This window comes from Rhopilema esculentum, chromosome 11, assembly GCF_057945365.1.
Source record: "Rhopilema esculentum isolate cy_ngs chromosome 11, ASM5794536v1, whole genome shotgun sequence".
Taxonomy (NCBI): Eukaryota; Metazoa; Cnidaria; class Scyphozoa; order Rhizostomeae; family Rhizostomatidae; genus Rhopilema; species Rhopilema esculentum.
Window position 1 is genome coordinate 6566576 of NC_142825.1, and position 20299 is coordinate 6586874.

General features: G+C 36.4%; 2 protein-coding genes across 4 annotated transcripts in view; both read right to left on the bottom strand.

The window, feature by feature from the left end:
• LOC135693815 (HAUS augmin-like complex subunit 7) overlaps positions 1–4379 on the bottom strand; it is a 33910-nt gene extending 29531 nt beyond the window's left edge. For 2 of the 3 annotated variants that reach the window (XR_010517038.2, XM_065212391.2), the window contains exon 1: positions 2418–4379. Coding sequence is in view for 2 of the 3 variants with exons in the window: in XM_065212391.2 (XP_065068463.2) it covers positions 2418–2492 (75 nt within the window). In the remaining variant the exon portion in view is untranslated. The remainder of the gene's footprint in view (positions 1–2417) is intronic. The other variant, XM_065212390.2, reaches the window with a different exon arrangement.
• Positions 4380–5835: 1456 nt separating this feature from the next.
• On the bottom strand, positions 5836–20000 carry LOC148958961 (protein SLC31A2-like). The gene is made up of 5 exons (XM_089111359.1): positions 19860–20000; positions 11914–11972; positions 10716–10868; positions 7993–8140; positions 5836–6247 (listed from the first exon to the last, which is right to left on the bottom strand). Exons 3-5 carry the CDS (start codon positions 10783–10785, stop codon positions 5965–5967), a joined length of 501 nt encoding a protein of 166 aa, XP_088967485.1. The 5' UTR covers positions 10786–10868; positions 11914–11972; positions 19860–20000; the 3' UTR covers positions 5836–5964.
• Between the last annotated feature and the right edge of the window lie 299 nt (positions 20001–20299).

Consider the following 20299-nt stretch of genomic DNA (forward strand, 5'->3'; position numbering starts at 1 on the left):
AGCAAACCCAAATCCATAGCTCTATCTTTGAATCGATGATCAATGCAGACTTTTTTTAAAAAAAATATATCATAAAAAACGCTTTACGTACATACTTGAATTCCATTACCCCTACCCCCCCCTCCCACTTCTACCTGTGCACAAACGTACGCTTTTTGTCAGATGCCTCTCCATGTGTTTGTACTATGTGAATGACCCCATGGGTCGTTCCATGCCAAGTGGACTAGGAGTTCCACATGCACCATTTCAGATTTTCATGAAAATTTTTGAAAATTTTCATATACATAAGATAGGAACATCCTGAAATTTCAGCTTGATGTCTAACAGCATCCCAGAGATATGGTTCTTTAAAGTTTACAACTTTGGCTCTGATGCAGAATTCTGTGAGGTGGAAACAAAATGTTGCTTTGAGCTCCTATATTTCTTGATCTCATGTTGGTAGCCTCTTCAAAACTGATAATCTCAAACTTCTTTGGGAGCAGTATCCGAAATGAATTACAAAGAAATTCATACTTCAATATCTGGCTCATAATGGTGGCCTAAAATTGCTAAGAATTCAGAGCAAAAAGTTGTTGGTCTTTTTGTAAATTTGAATTAAGTGTAAGGGTATGTATTTTTCAAATTGCATCTAAATTTAGGGGCAGGGATTTTGAAAAACTTATAAATTTTAGGGTATTTTTCCATGTTTAAAATGGCACATCCCCATCCTCAGCCTATTAAAGTTATACCCCCAGGCTGTACTGGCTTGTTAAAAGGGGGCTGAGTCTCCCCAAAATCTTTCTTAATTTTGACAAGGGCCTTTGAACCCCTGACCAGCTCAAATTTGTTAAGGTGACACTAATTTATAAAAGCAAGTAAAAGCTAGACAATAGAGACTATTGTACTATTTCAATTCTCCCTATTTTTTGCAAAGTACTAGAAAAATTAATGAATCACTGCTTGGTCCAATTCTTAAATAAACATAATCATTTTTGAACATCAGTATGGCTTCCAAAAGAACAAATCTACTACTTCAGCAATTCTGGAGCTTCAATCACAATTAGCTAACAACATTGAGGAAAAACTGACCTCATGTTGCATATTTCTAGATTTGTCCAAAGCATTTGATACAGTCAACCAAAATATTTTGTTTTAAAATTAAAGTACTATGGAATTAGGGGAATAGGACACCTATGGTTTAAATCTTACTTGATAAATAGAATTCAAATAGTTTCTGTGAATGGTGAAAGATCAATGAAATTAAATATTGATTATGGAGTCCAACAAGGGAGTGTATTAGGCCCCATAGTGGCGGAAATTTAGGCTTTAATTTTGGGGGGGCAGGCCTATAAATTTCTGACAAGATATCATCTTGGATCATGTCTAATTCTAAAGAAACTGCACATGTTGTTAAAAATAGGTGATTTTTTGGCTGGACCCTTATACCCCCATACCCCAATAATTTCTGTCACTGTTAGGCCCCTCCTTATATTAACAATATATTAACAATACACACAGCTCCTCAAAAGTCTTTGAATTTTGTCTTTTTGCAGATGACACAAGCATTCTGTTTGCTGAAAAAACCTTAATATTATAGAAGAAACAGTGAATTTTTAAATAAATAATGTTCCTCAATGGCTCTTAGCTAACCAATTATCTCTCATTGTAGCTAAACAAAAAGGTTGTTAGAGTAATTTACTTTGCTTGCTATACTGCACACTCAGAGCCAATTTTCAAACGCTTGAATGCCAAATCCATGTTTCAAATTAACCAAGATAACCATCGTACTTTTCATCAAACTGAATTCATCAAAAACCTCCAAATTACATCAGTATAATACTAGGCAGTCCAATCTTGGTTTTTCTCTTCCTTCAGTTTCTACCAACTTTAAAAAAAATTCTTAACATTTGATGGAGTTAAGCAGCAAAAATACCTTCATAAAAGGATGATAAAAATTTACCTGATTTTCAACCACTTCAAACTTTAAATACACTTCTAAACCCTCCCTACACCTATTGCTAGTTTCTTATGACCTTTTTATTATGCTTCTTTTATCAATTATTTTTAATGTTCTTTAATGTTCATTTCAAACTAAAATCTTTACATAATATCATTATTAGTAAGTACCTACGTCAAGCAGGACACATTCTCAATAGTTCATCGTTAGTTTTATTAATGTGTCCTTCAGCATAATAAAATACCATTTTTTACTGATCTTATTTATTTTTCTAATTTTAAATGTCTAGTAATTGTATTAGTATATTGTAATAAATTTGTCTGCTTGCTGAAAAAGATTTTCAGCTTGACTCTTTGGCCAACACCAACATCATGGCTCGTGCCATGTGCATTTGTTGTTTGCATAGAAACGGTTGCAAGCGTCGGAACTTCAACAATTTTGAATTACAAAATTCTTAGTTGAAGAAAATTGAAGTAAGTACCTGAAGCATCCATTTAATCTCTTCTAGCCTTGGGTTCTTTGCTGGGACAGTGCTCAGTTCCGATTTTGCCGCCATTTTCGAATAAGTAAAGCTGCTGCGATGAAGTGAATGCTCCTGCGCCGCTATATGGAGTGCTGGAAACCAGTTCCGTATTTTTTTGCGGGGATTGGCTACCGTCGATATTCAGTACCGTAAATCCTCGAATTAGTCCCCCGGGGGCTAATTCATTCTTATATTTTTGGCTGGGGACTATTCGAGAGGGCCTCATACGAAGGGTTTTTTGTAGACATTAAGAAGACATTATTAAAAGACCTTGTTTATTATAGTAGGAATTTATTTATGAGACTTCAATTAATTCCTACCAAAAGTATGAATTTGTTGTGGTAATTCAATAAAACGCCAAAGGTAACCTCAGATGGCAAAAATCATCAAATGGAGGGGTCAATTCGAGAATTTACAGTAGCAGTGGGGGCTTATTCGAGGGGGGCTTATTGACAATTTGTAGTTCTAGGGTGGGGGCTCATTCGAGGGGGAACTTTTTAGAGGGGGGCAATTCGAGGATTTACGGTATGTAAACAACGTAAGTCACGTTGTTCACATACTGAAGATGCAAAAGCCGTTATCAGATGCAGACGGTATGCGAAATGCTACGGTACCACGTTGCAAATGACGGAAGGAGATGGTAGTCCTGCTAGGTTTCTTTTTCGCGGACCAAGCATTAAAAGATCAAGCAATAAATTGTTTGACAACATCTATGATGGAGCATGATCGATGATTGTTCCTGGCTACTGCAAGTAATTAATGTTTCCTTCTTCTTCTTTATCTTCTAAGTGCCCTGTCCGCAGACGTTGGCGATCATGATGTTCCAATTTTCCCTGCTCCTAGCTAGATGTAAAATCCCATTTGTTGTTATATCGTTCCTCCAGTTGTTTTTCTAATTTCTCTTTCTTTACTATATGTCCCAAGAATTCCAATTGCTTTCTTCGGGTTGTCTTCAACAGCTTCCTTTCCCTGCCTACCCTTCCCAACACCTCTTCGTTTGATGCATGGTCAGCCCACGAAACTCTTAGCATTCTTCTTAGGAACCACATTTCTGCAGCTTCTAGCCTCTTCGCCATTTTGGCTGACATTTTCCAGCATGACTGACATTGACTGTAACTTTTAACAACTTCACATGGGCTCCGACGCAGGTTGGAAAGTGGGGAGGGGGGTCAAGGGAGACTTTGAAAATCATAGCAAAAGGTCTTTATAAAAGCTCTATTGTTTTGCGAAAAGCTCTATTGTTTGGCCCTGCTTCTGTAGGCCTGATGTGTCAACCAGCTTTTAAAGCTATGTCTGTACAATGAATTGACATGCTCATCTCTGACACGAAAAGAGCAAAATAAGGCTTTTTTCAAGCCACCTTTCCTGGCAGCGAGGCGAGACAGCATCCTAAATTTTCTGCGAAGGAGAGCGCTTGCAATCTAAATTTTCTTATGTACCGTTATGTATAGCCACAAAATAGAGATCTCTATTCTGCGGTATAGCTCAACGGGCGACTCAGCAAGATAAGCTAAGATTACGATTTTATCCTGCTTTGATTCATATTCAAAATATTCAAGTAATTTTGCATTCCTTGACAGTTTGGCTATAGGTAAGATTAACCCCGATAGAAAGAGCAGTGAACCTCGCCACCAGTCTTCCTTGTGTATAGTAGATGTTTTCCACAAGTCTAACCACTAAATAGCTTGATCGTTGGAACACGATTTTCGGAACGCAGTGGTCCTTAAGTGCAGACCAGCTGGCCGTGTACAATAGAAAGAAGTTTTTCAACAAGTGTCTATCTTGGAGAAGGGCCAGTTGTAGCGGAAGAGGGGACTGAAGCCCCGTTATTAATGCCACATCCCATATCTTCTAATTCATATTCTTTCTATTGCTTTTGGTTTTTGAGAATATGTCTGAAGCACCCCCCCCCCCACCCCCCCTTTTTTTTCTTTTTTTTTATTGAAAAGGTATCTAGGCCAAGATGGCCTCTAACCTAATTACAACATAAAAATAACAATAAAAGTTAATAGAATAACCTCTACAACAACTTGTCAAACGTTAATATCAACTCAATTTTTAATAGTACAGTTTTTTAATTACGAAAGCACGAAAAAATTAAATATACGCAATATCAAAAAGCTATTTTACAGCGAAAAATCTATATAACCAACTAATAATTAGAATCCGGGGTTTGAAGATCTTGGGAATCAGTATTGTTCTACTGTTCTTTCAATCTTGTTCCAAAGCATTTGTATAGAAATGTGGCAACTAAATTGAGACCTTCTAATTTTCATTGCGCTCGAAGACCTTTAACTACAAAAAAATTTCACCGGTTGTATTTCAAATGAGATTGAGAAAGAATGAGCTGCTGTTGAAAGGCGCACCATCCAAGTATGATAAGAACAGATGTTTTTAGCACATTTCTGGAGACGGTTTCTGGCAACTTAAAGCTGTATCCAAAGTACATTTCGTAGAGCCTGTGCTCCAGACCCCTAAGTAGAGGGTCTGTGTAAATGTAATGACCGTTCAGAAATATCAGCAATTCTTCTTGCATGATTAAAAAGATCTGTGATAATTCTGCAAACAATTCAATTCAATCTTCGTACGTGATTTGGCTCTCGGTTACATAGATCCTTACCCTGGGTACCAGACTCACTATATAAAATAATAGAGCTCTCTATTTTATTTTATATATAGTGAGTCTGGTACCCAGGGTAATAGATCCTCTACTTTCAAGTTAGTAGTCTGGAACACAGGCCAGATCAGCGCTTGCGTATAGAAAGTATACCATCTCTACAACCACCGATTACTTAAAAACGTTTCTTGTTAAAGTTATTTGCAAAAAGTTGAAATGTATTTCAGTGGTAAAAAAAAGAAAGTGCAAACGGAAGTAGCTTGTAGAAACAACACACGTACAACACACAGCACACAGAAAAATAATTCATCTTCCTGTCAATTTCTTTAGAAACGCATCTTTACCAACGCAATTTCTTCAGAAACGCAAGAAAGTCAAATTTTCACCAACTGATATAAAAAGGGGTTTTACTATAGCTTGATCAAGGTCAAGTACGGTAGATAAGGCAGTAGAAATTCAACTATATTGACTCCTTGATATTATATGCACCATTAAATGTTCACAGCGTGAAAAGTGAGTAAAATATGCCTGCTCAAACTGGGCTTCTTCATTGATTCCCTGAAAAATTCTTTCCTTCCAATTTTATAGTGTCTGTATAGCCAGAGTTGGAATGATGTGTATAGAATGGCGTGTGTATAAAGAAATTAACGTGCATTGAACGAAGGGGTTTGCTTTGCAAAAGATTGATGGAGTGCAAAAAACGTTGGAAAAAATAAAAGAAGAATAGGATTAGAAATAGAAAAAGAAATAGGCAATAAATCTAGTAACCTAGAATATTTGAAACTTCCATCTTAAAATCAACAGCAAAATAATATCGATATAACCATTAATATATATATTGCATACATCTTTGCTGAAAAATTATGTAGAAACATTTGAGAAACTTTATCAGGTGATTTCGTTCAATGGCTCCTCTACCTCGAGTAAAATTCTCCGTTGTCCATTCAACGACGCACGTTCCTCTTCCCCATTTCTCCTCAAAAGTCTAGCGAGATAATATCTGTCTAGGCCCCGCAGAATCAGCGGCTCTGACAAAAAGTATCCAATTACGATACCAACTATGACTGTAACAAAAATCAAGGAATTGTATGTCATAACAAGCAGCATGAGAAAGTAACCGAATGTCAGTTGAGCTATGTATACCAACGTTGCGAAGATGTGTTTCATCAGTCTAGAAAAGGAAAAGAATTTATTTAATTAGTTACAACAAATTGCGGGTAAAATGACCCTTCGTGGTTCATTGCGAATCAAGAAAAACAGCTGTAAAAGAAATTTAAAAAACTACACACTTCTAGGAAGCAAAAGCACAGGATTTTCTCTCTCCTAGAGCAATGCTCCCACTGGTCTAACACTGGTATAAACTGGCTTAATCAGGATAACAAGTTGTACGGATAGGCTAGTCGGAAAAGTTCTGTTACGGACTCATAGCGAGGCGGCGATATTGTCCATCTTCAGCAACAACACAATGCAACTAGAAGTAGTAGAATTCTTAAGGAGGAGCTCTCAAAGTAGGTAAACTAACGAGATGCGATTTTGACACAATGAGGTTTAAATTTAAGCCCCAAGCTTTGCTTTTTATTACAGTTTTCGCTTCGCTCGAAAGAATATTATTATCTGCTGATGATAAGAGTACTTCAAGGATCCAGCGCATCAGAAGAATTCTTAAAAAAAGGAAGAACAGCGTGTGTATATTTCGGCGAAGATCTGGCGGAACAAGCAGTTCGTGGGATAATTTTGTCAATGCTATGGTATTGCCAGAAGAATTGATTGAAAACTTTTGAATATCAAAGGAGAGTTTCATTAATCTTTGTCTGGAATTGAAGCCATTCGTTGAGAAAAATCTGATGTATCCGTACTTGTGTTAATGGAAAGTCTTTCCGTATAAAAATTTATCCAGCATCGTGTAAACGAACAAAGCCCTGGCTAAACGAATAAAACATCGGAATGAAACATCATCCAAGATTGTTGGATAGAACATGTTTTATCCTTTGGCTACCATGTTTTACGATGTTTTGTGATGTTTTACGAAATTAAATTTCCATCAAACCTTTTTGTAAAACATAATATTTGTTTTCATGTTTGACCAAAAATGTTGCGTTAGTTTGGCCATCCCTTAAAACGCCACCGCAAGCGCAAATAAAACGCCGTAACTGTAGAAAGCTGTGCGGCAGCGCTTGACCACCACAAATGTTTTGACATCCGTTTGATTCGTTTGGCTAGGTCATAAAACATCGTCCAACAATGACTGTACAACAATCAACAATGTTGGGTACTGTTTTACGGATGTTTGATTTGTTTGGCCAGGCCATAATTTTAATACTAAAAATGGTAGGTTTGGAAGAAAACCCATCCTTAGAAGTGATAGACTGTGTTAACACTGCAACACTTTGGGGTTAAGCCTTTGATTATCTCATCGGTCCATTATATCAAGAAACAGGGGATCAATTATTCTATGAGCTATTTGATCCACCTGAACAATTCATAATCGAGTCAGGAGGATCATAATGCTTAACAAGTGTTTCGTAATTAATCAGCAACTTTTTTGAAATATGGAATAGCAACTCATAATCCAAAACTGATCTCTAACGTGCGCTTTGATCTTCGCTGCTGTACATATATTATCAATAATTCTTTATTCTTTTCTGGGCCATTTAGGCTTGAAGTACTTTATGAAATAATTCTACAACAAATTCACCAGACCACTCCATGTGACTGAGCACTTAAAGCAGAAGAACGGTAGAAAACAAAACTTTTGCGATACGGATATTACCACAGAACAAGGCCTCCCCTCCTCTCTCCTCCTATAGAGTAATCTTTTAAAATGACAAGAACTGTGTGAAACAAAACCTCCCATTAAATGAATGATTTGTCTATGGTCTGAATCACTACAGATACCACCTAATAAATCATATTCACCTTTTACGCAACAGTGAGTCTCTCTCTTTCTGCGAGCCTGGACTCTGTCCTGACATCAACAGTTTGAAGACAAAGTATTTTTGAAAACCTCGAAGGCATTCGTAGAGCAGAGCGATTGCAAAAACCAGAAGCAGGTACAGTATCAAGTCTAGAAATGGAAAACATTTTTCAGTTCAAACGAAGAAACAAACCTGGTTCTGTTATCTTACCAAACATAGAATGTCTTGTTCCTTCTAGCGCCTAACACCCGCGGGTTGTTCCTTATAGCGCGTAACATACGCGTATGCTACAGAGAACATTGCCTGTATTTAATCGTTTGATCCTTGAACGTTAGGAGCTACTAAAATGCTTAGAATCTTCCCTTATGCGTTTAATGCTTTCACTATCTCTTACTCTCTATCATTACAACATTATGCCCCTCCAAGTTCATTAAAGTTTTGGTTGACGAAGGAGGTTTCAGGAAATGATTCTATGGTACCGTAAATCCTCGAATAAGTCCCTCCCTCGAATAAGCCCCCACCTAAAAAATCATTTTTGCAAATAAGCCCCCCCCCCCTCGAATAAGGACCCATGAGCGCTTTTTCGAGGTAAGCATAATTGCAGAATAATATCTTATTTGAAGAAATCCCCCACATTATAATAGCTATACAGTGTTACTTCCTTTGACTGGAGACCAAAGAGCAAAAAAAGCGACTTTTCTGATGATAAAAATTACAATATTTGTTAGTTCTTTGTTAGAAAAAAAATGTCGCTTTTATGTCGACCTTTGGGTAAAATACTAAACCTTGAAATAAGGCCTAAATGCACATTAGATTTTATAACAGAACCACCTCCCGTTTTAACATAGTAGTTTTGGAAACTGAAAGGGGATAGTCCCATATGATACGATTTTTAACACTATTATCGCTTTGTCTCCAGTTTTGTCAAATATCCAGATTTTCTAGGTTTTAAGCTTCTAGCTACTGAAGTTTTATTATGTTATAAATGCAATTGGCTTTACCAAACACAAAAAGAGACAAACAGGGTCCCCTAATATTACGTTACTCAATTATAGCAGCAGGGGACAATACACTGGTTTAGTCAAACCTTTGTTTTTATAGGCCAATGCAAAAGTTCATCAAAACTTAGCAGTTCTAATACTCTCACAGAGGCCAATGAGCCTGTTATAACAATGCGAATTATAGATTTTGACATTTCCTTCAATTGTGATTCCAACTTCACAGGGAAAGGCTTCTTCTTTGACTGCGTTTCCAAAAAACGGATTAATTTCTAAGTCGTTCTCTCTCTAGTGACTACAAAATTTGTCGCTTTTCTAGACTTACAAAGAATCCAACAGCCTGTAGCTGAAAACTGATCTTTGAGCCAGAAAATGTAAAAAATTCTATGGAAATATTATTGACGTTATAACCAAGAAATCATAAGGACGGAAGGGACTGATCAATTTTTTAAAGCCTTTTTTCTTCTAAGGCGGAATTTTATATTAAATCCAGATTTCAATGGTCTCTTGTTCTGAAATCTTAATAAAATTTGCCAAGTATAATTTACCCAGAATTTAATTATGTTAAGCATTTCTTAACAGCGTGAAGACTGATAATGAAAGAAACATTTCACTCTGAAAATGCTAGACATTCATTCCATTTTCATTGTCTAAACGGGTCGATATATACCTACAGCTTTGCTAATGTCGTGTCGTATTCAGAATACGACCCAAACTGCGAAAAAATGGTTTTCTCTGCGTTACTAACAACGTTGCAGTCAGCTTCTCAAATAACCCACAGTTCTTTTGGCCTTATTGTTCGCGTAAACGAATCTACTTACATTCATTTCTATAATTTACATCAACTTTCTACACTACACCCTCTGTCTGCAAATGATAAGCGAATTCCAAACATAACGTTCCTGAAGCTGCATAGTCGTACAATAAAGCAAATCTTTATAATATGTGAAGTGCAAGTATAAGTTCCCTCTAAATTTGTATAAAAGCAGTGTATTTGAACGACAAATATGACAGACACAATAGGGTGAGCGACAATGAGAGACAAATAATAAGAGACAAAATGTGTATTTGCTTAAGAATGAAGCCTGCCACTTACTGACATCTAAGTCAACATGTAATTAAAACCAATCCTTGGCTAACTTGCTCACTATACCTAAAATCAAGTCTTATTCGTTGGAAGTTATCTGCTACAACCGCATCATGAAATATGATGGAAGAAAATGGAAACAATTTAAATTATCTGTAGCAGACAAAAGACTACGTCGAAAATTCCATGAGCCTCTCGGTTAGAAAAAAACGGGGTATTGACAATATGACAACAGTACAGGCATTGGAAAGGTTTTGCAGGCAGTTTGGATAGTAGAATATGAAGCACTCCTTCTAAACCTATGTTCGTTTGATACATGACATTCCTGCTAAAACAAATCTCCATGACAATTGAAAACTTGGAAGCTTTTAGGAAACTTAACTTAGGCAATAAGTACAGTGAACAAAATAACTGACGAAGTTAGGTTTACAGCCCCCTCCCTGGCTTTTAATGATTACGAGCTAAGTGGGGCTTTTGAGCGTTTAATTGCTGGGCTGGGTAAAACATAAACAACCATTTGTCTTAACATTCCTTGAAAACACAGACAACGCATCAAATGGCTTCAAAGATAATAAGCTTACAGCATACGTTTATATTAACAGCATTACAAGAAGAACAGATATAATAATAAAAAAGTACCCTTTGAATCTTCAGCTGTCCAGCTTTTGAATAAAACAGTGATTCTCCGATCCAAATGGAAGTTCATCATCTTGCAACCGAATATTCATGTCAGGAGATTTTAACCAACCACCAATGTAAATAACGCCGCACCACTAGAGAGCTTATTGGACACTGGAAAAAACGCATTTGTTAAAGGCCTCGGTTTAGAAGATATAGACAGAGAAAATCCATGAACAAAATCCGCAGCGGTTGTTTATGCCTTTGATATCAAATTTCACCGAACAACTATTCTACAATTTCAAAAGCTTGCACAGCAGCCCCTAACTTGACTTCGATTTCAGTTCGAAGTGAAATGAACAGAGCTTACCAAGTTGTCGTTAGAGAGCAGGGATGCGGAAGACCTTCTCCCCCTGTCAAATGACAGTATAGAAATGAAAATTAAACAGAAAAAATCCCTTAAGAAATCTTGACCAAACGCCCTGCACAACCCCACCAAACATTTCACAATTAATGCAGATCTCTGTCGTTAAACAAGCAGTCAACAGCTTGACATGATCTATGCTAGTTGAAAAGCAGGAGAGCCTGCACCAAAGGAAGACAGGGAACTTGTGAAAGGGACTAAAAATCTACCAGATGTGATTGTATTCATTGCAATTTATAAGGGCACACGCTTTCCCACTATGTGATGTGGCCCCTCTGCTTTTGAAATTGAAAGCAGCAGATTGCTTTGATCAAAAATCTTGGGTGTGTAAGTGCCCTACTATTCATACATGTCAACTACCTCCCTTTTTAATAAGAACAATTCTATAAGAACACAAGCATCAAAATCGGTCAAAAGTTAAGAAGAGATTAAGAAGAGGCTGAGCAACTGCAAATTTAATTTTGAACAATGTTTCATTTCAAAAACTGAGTGCTTATTGCTATCTAGGGGTGCTTTTTCGGTGAATTTTCAAACTTGTCGCCAAATAAAAGATGTCTCACCAACTTTGTTGGCAAACAAGGCCTGACGCACCTCCCTAGAGCGCACCAGCTAGCAATTGCACTGCCTACACCCTTATAAATTAAGTACAAATTTAGAACAATCCGGCCTGAGATTCAGTTTACTGGTTCTTTAAAAAAAGTGTATAATATTTTGATCAATTGTATAATATACAAATGCCGTATACATATGATACAAATATACTTATGGCACAAAGTGTACATGAAAATGGCATACCTTTCAAATTTTGGTTGTGTTTTCTACCTCCTATTACTGAATATACATCTTGTGAATGTCTACAATAGAATAAAACAACAAACTAACCAACGACACGCTCCAAGACACAAAATTATGGGCTACCAAAACATCGATTCAAATTGATAAATCTGATAACAGATGCTCTAGTGTGTGAAATTTGGCTGTTCAATACAACAATAAATATTTGTAAAGTTGATTAACCTCAGACCTGTTTGCACTAACGCAACCTCTTACCAAATAACCATAAAGAAAATACTTTGGATCCCCCACAATACTGTATCCACAACTCATGCTTAAATATTGACTTATGGGTAGAATTGCTGCAATCATTTGGACACATCTTGTTAATATTTTGTTGTTTGAGAGTTACCTAGCTGCTCCTTCAACGACACTTATGTAGATCAAACGGAACATATGGCCCACAATCTTTCACAAACATCCCAGGAATGTGACTTTTGATAGAAAGGAGAAGTCTGCCACAAATACAATACACTGAGATATGAGTACATTACCATAATCATATGGAATAGTTGATGATCTTTGGTATAACAGAGGCAGCTGGGGGTCCTTAGGGATTTTCAATTGGGGGTCTCCTAGTAATATGATAAGAAAAATATAAAAAAAACATCAAAAGTCAATTTAATATGAGATATTCACTTATCTGAAATCTTAAATAAAATGAGGCTACAATCTCGCAAAAAAACAATAATTTTAAAAGTTCCATCGGCACGTTATGTTCTTGGGCCAGGCGAATCAATTCGATCACTACAACGCAACTGCACTCACTAATACTTAGAAATATTCTATGGACCGTTGTTTGTCTACATCGATGTTTTAGGATGAGGGACTGCGAAGCATATTACGGATTTAGAGGGCTAAAAGCTTTTGCAATACAATACAAGGGCAAGGTAGCTCTATGTGTTCCTTGTAATGTCTTTCAATGAAATTTGAAGCATTTACCAACGTCCTATGTTGAAAGATGTTTCAATTCAACGATGCATTTTCAACATCATCTACAAAATTGCCACGATCATTGGGAAATTTTTGCCCAGATCAAAGTTAGTCTAGCTTCTGGGACACAGTCTTTAAAATATATATGGGTTACAAGAATTGTGCAGGATTTCAGAACTTTCAACTGCAGCAGGATCATCGATCGCCATGGCCTGAGAAGTATTTAGATTATCTTGACTAATTAAAAATTTTGTCCCCACGGAAATCATCTCATTCAGATTCTGAAGAGACAAATGCAGGGGCGGTGCTAGGAAAATTTCTTATGGGGTGTCAAGTGTTTCAAATTGAGATCAAATAGGAGTTGTTTCAATCAAACAATATGAAGGCAAAGTCTGATGTCGAAAGTAGAAGGAGTCTTCTCCCTCCACCCCCCCCCCCCTGTTTAATATTTATTGACTTTTTCATTCTTGAATAAATTTTCTACTGTAAGTGTAAATTGAAATATAAGATGTTTTATTCATTTTGAAGATCGGCTGGTTTTCTAAAACCCTCCCTTAGTCCCCAACCTTGAAGTACTATTCTGAATAATATCTTAATGAAAAAATTAGGCATATAGACTGGCACAATGGTTGCTGCAGAAGGTAAAAAAATTTTCGAATTTAAATGCTTCCGGTTCGCTTGAGAATTGACTCAATGAAGCATTAATCGATTCTCTGGTAATCATGCTCGTCATTCGCGGACCCTACCCTGAAAAATTGTAATGTAGGGTTTGATTCCCACTGGTTTCAGTTTGCTAATTAACAGCTGAGATATCAACGTGCCGAGGAGCTAATGGAATACCCCTAGAGCAGTAGCATGAGCTTCAAATCTTTGATTGGTTAATACAGCAGACACACCCCCGAGTTCTGACCAATCAGATAACAAGAAACTGTAAACAAACGCCAACGAAGGCCACTTTTATTCATTTTAGCGCTACCCACTGAAATTGCCCGGTGTAAAATATCTGTTACGATGGATTTCAAAAATTTTAACTGAATCGTGCCCACAAAACGTAGGAGCAAATTTTTGTCGCAAACTTTCTCTATATTCTGAATACTCTTTAAAGAGCATCCTAAAGATGACGATTGCATTTCTACGCTATTCACTGCAAACATTTACCTCAAGATACCCTAAGGTGAACGAAAAAATTGGGAAGTGAAATAAATACTTCAAGCATTTATCCAAGAAGTCTACACGAACAACTTCATTCGAAAGTCCCTATTTGTCACTTGATCAGCTTGGTTTTTTCCTTAACTGGGGCAAATTTCTATCGCAAGCATTTGTAGCTAACTCACCTAGATCAAAATATGCACCAAAACGTTTGATGATATACAGCTTGACGTTTCTGTTTCAATTCAAATCTGTCAATTATTAAATGACAAAGTAGGTTTGTAACATCGCAAAGTTATTTCTTTCGCCTGTTTTTTTCTTTTCTGCCGACTAGGATTCTGACGTGATTGCTAACTGGCGCGAAAAATCTTGTCACATGTAACGCAAATCTTCCGCTGGTTCTAATCTACTACTGTGCAGAAACAGAACAATCAAGAGAGGTCATCTTTATAATTCTTTTAACTTATCTTAAATTCTAATACGTCTAAACATCATACCATCTCAAATCCAACTAAATCAACACTCGATAAAACCTGTAGTATAATTAAAATTTGTTAATAATCACCACAATCAATACGCGTAAGTGCATTGTGCTTAATTAATCTCTAACGTAAAATGATGTTTCCCCTGTCTATTTGTTATTATCAAAAGTGCAAAAGGTTATATAAATTACTAGGCAACCAAACTGAAAGACTCAAAAAACAAACAATATTTAAAGTTAATACGACGCGCATTTTCACACAACGTGAGATGTTAAGTTCACATAAAGGAGGGAATGGTAAAAGCTAAAGGCGGCTTTCCTTACTACCCTCCTTGTTATGTTAGCTTGTTATATCTCTTACTTATGTTTGTAATTATAAATGTTTTTAAATTGATTAAATCTTCATATTGATGCAAACGTCTGAGCCTTTTCCGATGGGGACTTATCCGATAGGCTCAGACGCTTGCATCAGTATGAATATTTTATCAATTTAAAAACATTAATAAAACCATTCAACCATACAAAATATTAAAAAAATTAATGCAAATATTAAGAACTATTAAGAAACTATTAAGAAATGAAAAGCTTGATAAATAAATCAGCCAGCCATGAAAAATTAAAAAAATTATAGAAATTAGAAAAATTATTAAAAATCAGCCAACTGTGAAAAAATAAAAAATAACATGCAACCATGAAAATAATGTAGCAAATAAGAAACACCGCAACGCGAAAAGAATAAACAACAACAAATACACATAAATCAGTGAAGGCTTATATTTTGTTTTGGCATACAGGGCTTCATCAGAGCAATGCACTCATTTAATCTGCGCAGTTTAGCTTCTCAATGTTGAACTACTTACTGCTAAATAGCAGGGTGTTAGTAAATAAAGAGAAAGATGTCTTACATGTCTATATGTTTATCAAATAGCCAAAATATTAACAAACCAAATATTAACAAACTATTGTATTATCTGCTAAAACATGCAATGGAATAGGAAATGTGTTCTCACGAAAGAAATAGTCAGTTATAGAGTTTGAGAAATTATATCACGATTTTTGCGGGAACGAGGAGTACAACTATGAATACGCTTAAAAACGAACGCTAAAGGGTTTAATAGGCCAATGGCCTGCTTATCCCTCATTATATCATATTATTATTATTATAACATATGTATAGCATGATTAAAGTGCATCTGAATTGAAAAAATCAAAAAAAATTTATTTCATTTATTGAAGGTATTAATTATCTTGCGAAAATTTCGAGCCCATACGAAAAAAGCAAACTTTTTGCGTGCAGTTTTTACCAAGACTTCATGCCGATCATTTACCTTTTGTGAAATATTGAGCGTGTCGAATAAGAGTGCTTTTACGAACAGCTTTACAAATTATGAATAAAAGTGAGCAAATTGATCAAGGGATAAAGTTGATCTATTAGACATGAAGATGAAGGCATTGATGTAAACCGGTCAGGGATTATTTTATCAAAACTTTTCAAAGCTTTGCTTAGCTTTTAATTAGCAAAACTAATTAAAGCTTTTAAATTAGTAAAACTTTTTAAAGCTTTGCAAGAAAAAGAATCAATTTAAGCTCATCTAGAATTCGTGGTTGCAAATATATGTTCGTCTATCCGTTTTGGCTTCCAGAACTTTTTGGCGTCCCTGGTTATAGCAGTAGCAACATTGTTAGCATCAGTGGCGTAGCGTCTATGTATGCTACGCTTGCGGCGCAAGCGTAAAAATCTATAGACAAATTCTAAAATTCTTGCAACACTTTCAATGCATAACAATTTCCGCAATAAACGGCTTCTCTTTCTTGTGATGAGCAGCATGCGGTGAACTCTAGCGCCAACAGGCCAATTGGCCCCAATTGGCTATTTTTCCAAGTAAACAGATCGCTAAAAATTATGAAATTCGAAAAATCTGAAAAACTGAAGCCCCTCCACATCACTCTTTTTGCCTGTCTAAAATAAGAGAAACATGTGATGCTCCAGTGCAGCTTCAGTGCAACTGGAGAGAAGCTTCTGAGAAAAGTGAGAATTTTCTGGACTGGAGCTTGCGGTCGGCCTGAGCGCAAACCTTCCCAAATATTTGATAATCCACAACATTTTTCTACCTATAAGCTGCTTTTTGCGAATATTCTTTGCGTGATACATCATTTCAAATCCAATTATTTTCCTTTCTTTACTTTGTGACTGTTGAAAAGAGAAAAAGTTTCATCAAAGTGGGGTCAGAGTCTATTTGTCATGATCCGCATTCCGTAATTCAAGTCAAAAGGCTTGCCAGTATAGCCAGAATTTACGGATCAGGGCATGCGGTAGACCTGAGCGCAAGCCTTGCCAAATACATGATGATTTGCCGGGACTTACTTTCTGAAACTTTACACATGGAAGCATCTTCAATTCTAACAACTCTCACAGCTCACTATTTTCATCTTCGTTAACTATGAGAGTAAAAAAATGAGCAGAAACTGTTGCTCCTGTTCCCTTAGGCTCTGCAGCGTGTTAACAATTTTGCAATGTGGAGAGCTCCTCCTTGCGGGAATCCCCAGCTTCATTATAGCATAAAAAATTCTTACATTAGGTGGGCATTGGGTGATGCCTTTTCTTGAGGAATATGAATAAGAATAAAATCTTTTGCGAAGCAGTTTTAGCACTAGGAGTTATTCTGAAAATTCTTGCTAAACAATTGAGCTTTTTTCAAAAACTCTCGCATGGGTGATAATTTTTCCCTTGGCCCCCCTTCACTTTCCAACCTCTGTCGGAGCCTCTGATGCAAAGAATAGACACCTTGATTGATTAGAATTAGAGTACAAATGATTTGTTACTTTCAAAATCAAAATTTATTATCACGATTATCATTAATTACCGCTTGTATTTTTAAAAAGCTGAAACTACGATTACATTCATTCAACATTCAACATTCATTCAACATATATTTTATGTTACCGCATGCCTAAATTCTGCGCTCACGCTACGCCACTGGTTAGCATCATTGTCGTGGTATCATGATCCAAAATGAAAATTATGAAAATAACTTGCTTTATCTGGAACTTTGTTCTCCAGTCTATAAGTAGCACGGTGGGATCTTTTTTGGCGTATCAAACTGCCTATCTCTATCACGTTTCATGCTGGTATCGCGATCTAATGGTTAAATTGTGACAATTACTGCTTAGAGGTTTGGAACCTAGTATCCCACTCTAAAAATAGCACAAAGGGATATTTGTCAGCGTCTATTTACACCCTATCTTTTTCGGCGTATCAAGCTGCCTATCTCTATCAAGTTTCATGCTTGTATCATGTTTTACACAATTTGTAACTTTTTATCTTCTTACAGCCCTTGCTATGGCTGAATTGACTATATAAATCTTAATGCGTCACTCGCCCCAGTCCCTTTTTACGCACGACCTACTTGCAAAAGAACCCCAGAAACCCCTACTTGTGGTCCCCAAATTAAAAAACTAAACTTTTTTTCGAAATCAGCGATGATTAGTCTACCAGAATCAACAATAAAAAATTTCATTTTTTCAATTCAGTGCCACTTTAATGCTACGAATGATTAAAGTGAGAAATGTTACACCATGCTGTCAAATACGAAACAATTTCTTTTCAAGTCACAACATATACACTAGGCATTCCCAAAAAGCCACATTTGACTGGCAAAACCTAACAAAACTTTGCTATATTCCAAAAAGTTATGTTCCTTTTTTGTCTTGTTTCAAGTTGTGGTAAAACAAAATTTAAAGGTGCATAAAATGCCTTCTTAAGGTGAATAGTGTTTAAAGAATTTAGCAAGGTAATGTATTTTTGCCTTTGTAAATACTCAAATATAAAAAAATTAACAACAGTTCTGCAAGGGCTCCAAGGGCTAAATAGCCCACAGAGCCAAACTGGCAAGGGCTTTTTATAGCCTGTGTTGCTTTTTTTCCCTGAGAGGCCTGAAGATGCACGACAAAGGCAATGCAACCTCTGTGGGAAATCATTTTTTTAGAGAGATACTTTTTGACCAGACTGGAAAGATAATCAAGACCATATCCAAGATTGTAACAATCACAGCAGTCTGGCACACCTGGTTTGGATTTTAGACAAGCAAATGTTTGCACTTTAGACAACTTAATGCTTAAGGTAATACAAACCTGATGAGTTTGGCCAGAGTTGCTATAACTATCTTTGTATAGTTTTATTTTGGCAAATTGATGAATTTAACATTTAGCTGTGTAACTTGAAGCTCGTTCCTTGTTAATTAAATTCTGATCAAATGTGTAGCACACTTTCTGGTTGCACATGCAGAGACCCAATTGATTCCCCATACAGCACTTCCATTGAAGAGCATCTGATGCACCCAAGATATGTTGTAAAAGTGTCACACTTTCCAGACAGTAATTTAGGGTTGCAGGCTTAAACACCCATAAATTAGGCCTGTATTTGACAGAACCTCCAATAAAAGGCTGGAAACTATTGGCAATTTTAGGGAGGTGCATTTCTCTACATTAAAAAGAACTAGTAAACAAAGAAGGATGCTTTTATCAGTCAAAATTCTCTAAACAAAAAAAACATTTACTGACTAACACAATGCAACTATTTATAATTTATTTTTCAATCTTGAACCACCACTTTGGTGTTTACCATGAACACAAAGACGTATTGTGATTAAAGGTTATCTGTAAAATTAACTTAAACTTACACCTACGTAGGAGACGTAGGAGATGTCTGGCGTAGACTTCATGATTTTCTTGGTGAACTGGCAAAAAACGAACGTTTTGCCATTGCGTTGGCATAAAGGTGGTTGTGTTGGCTGCCTGTGGTTGGGCCAGTTTATGTATTAAAAACAACCATTGTTGTTGTATCATAAAACTTCTTTGGCGTTAGCATTACGATGAAGAACTTCGCCGCAGCTTCGAAATTTACTGGCCAATTTCTGGCGTGAGGTTTACACGGATACTACCCTGGATGACTTCTACTCATATGCGACGGTAAAGTAACATTCATTTAGCAATCAAAAAGTGCGCAAATTAATTGCCGACTATGTTTAACATAACTAATATTCAACGAAAGAAGTGCACTATAAATAAGATATAGTTAAACTGTAGCGATACAATACAACACGCGAGAGGGAACGATTTTACTGCAATGATTTCTTTTCAAAGCCGAAACGTTAGAACATTAGCTCTGTCCTCGACAGAATGAGCGCATGGCCTCAGAGAATCCAAAAGAGAGGGTATAAGGTTTTGATTCAATCTTAAAAACGTGTTTGTGCTTGCTGGCTGCTTTCAATTAGAACGTTCAAAACAAAACAGATAAAAAACTGGAATAATTACGTTGTGTTACACTCAGAGGAAAAACGCATACCTCATTCTTTGCAACCAAAAACCTGACATTAAACTTCGTGATTCTTCTTGAAGACGAATCACAGCTGACTAAAAAATTTTGAACAAGTCAACATGTTTTTCCTCCCACACAAACGAGGTTGTTGTTGTTGCTTCTCTTGCAACTGTTGTTGTTGCTGCGTTTCTCTTACATGAAGGGGTTTGGCAGTGGGCTTGGGTTGAGTTGACTTCACCGCACCCAGTGTAATATACCTAATCATCTCCGTTGGAGTAGCTGTCCTCTCAAATAGAACTCAAATTATATTTACTAAATACAGGGCCGTGCAAACAAACATTCTCAATGGGGTTAGGGGGAAAGACACTACTGGAAACTCTTTATATTGAAAGCTAACTGAAAGCTTATTTTTTAAAAACATCCTTCCTTCACAAAAATCACATCTCGTTCAATAAAGCATTTGCTGA

Bases quoted from the DNA above. Each gene is read 5' to 3' on its own strand.
- LOC148958961 (XM_089111359.1), bottom strand. From the start codon at position 10,785: ATGATGAACTTCCATTTGGATCGGAGAATCACTGTTTTATTCAAAAGC. The intron at 8,141-10,715 runs GTACTTTTTTAT...TTCCATTTCTAG, and splicing joins GACAGCTGAAGATTCAAAGG to ACTTGATACTGTACCTGCTT. The intron at 6,248-7,992 runs GTGAATATGATT...TTCCTTTTCTAG, and splicing joins GACTCACTGTTGCGTAAAAG to ACTGATGAAACACATCTTCG.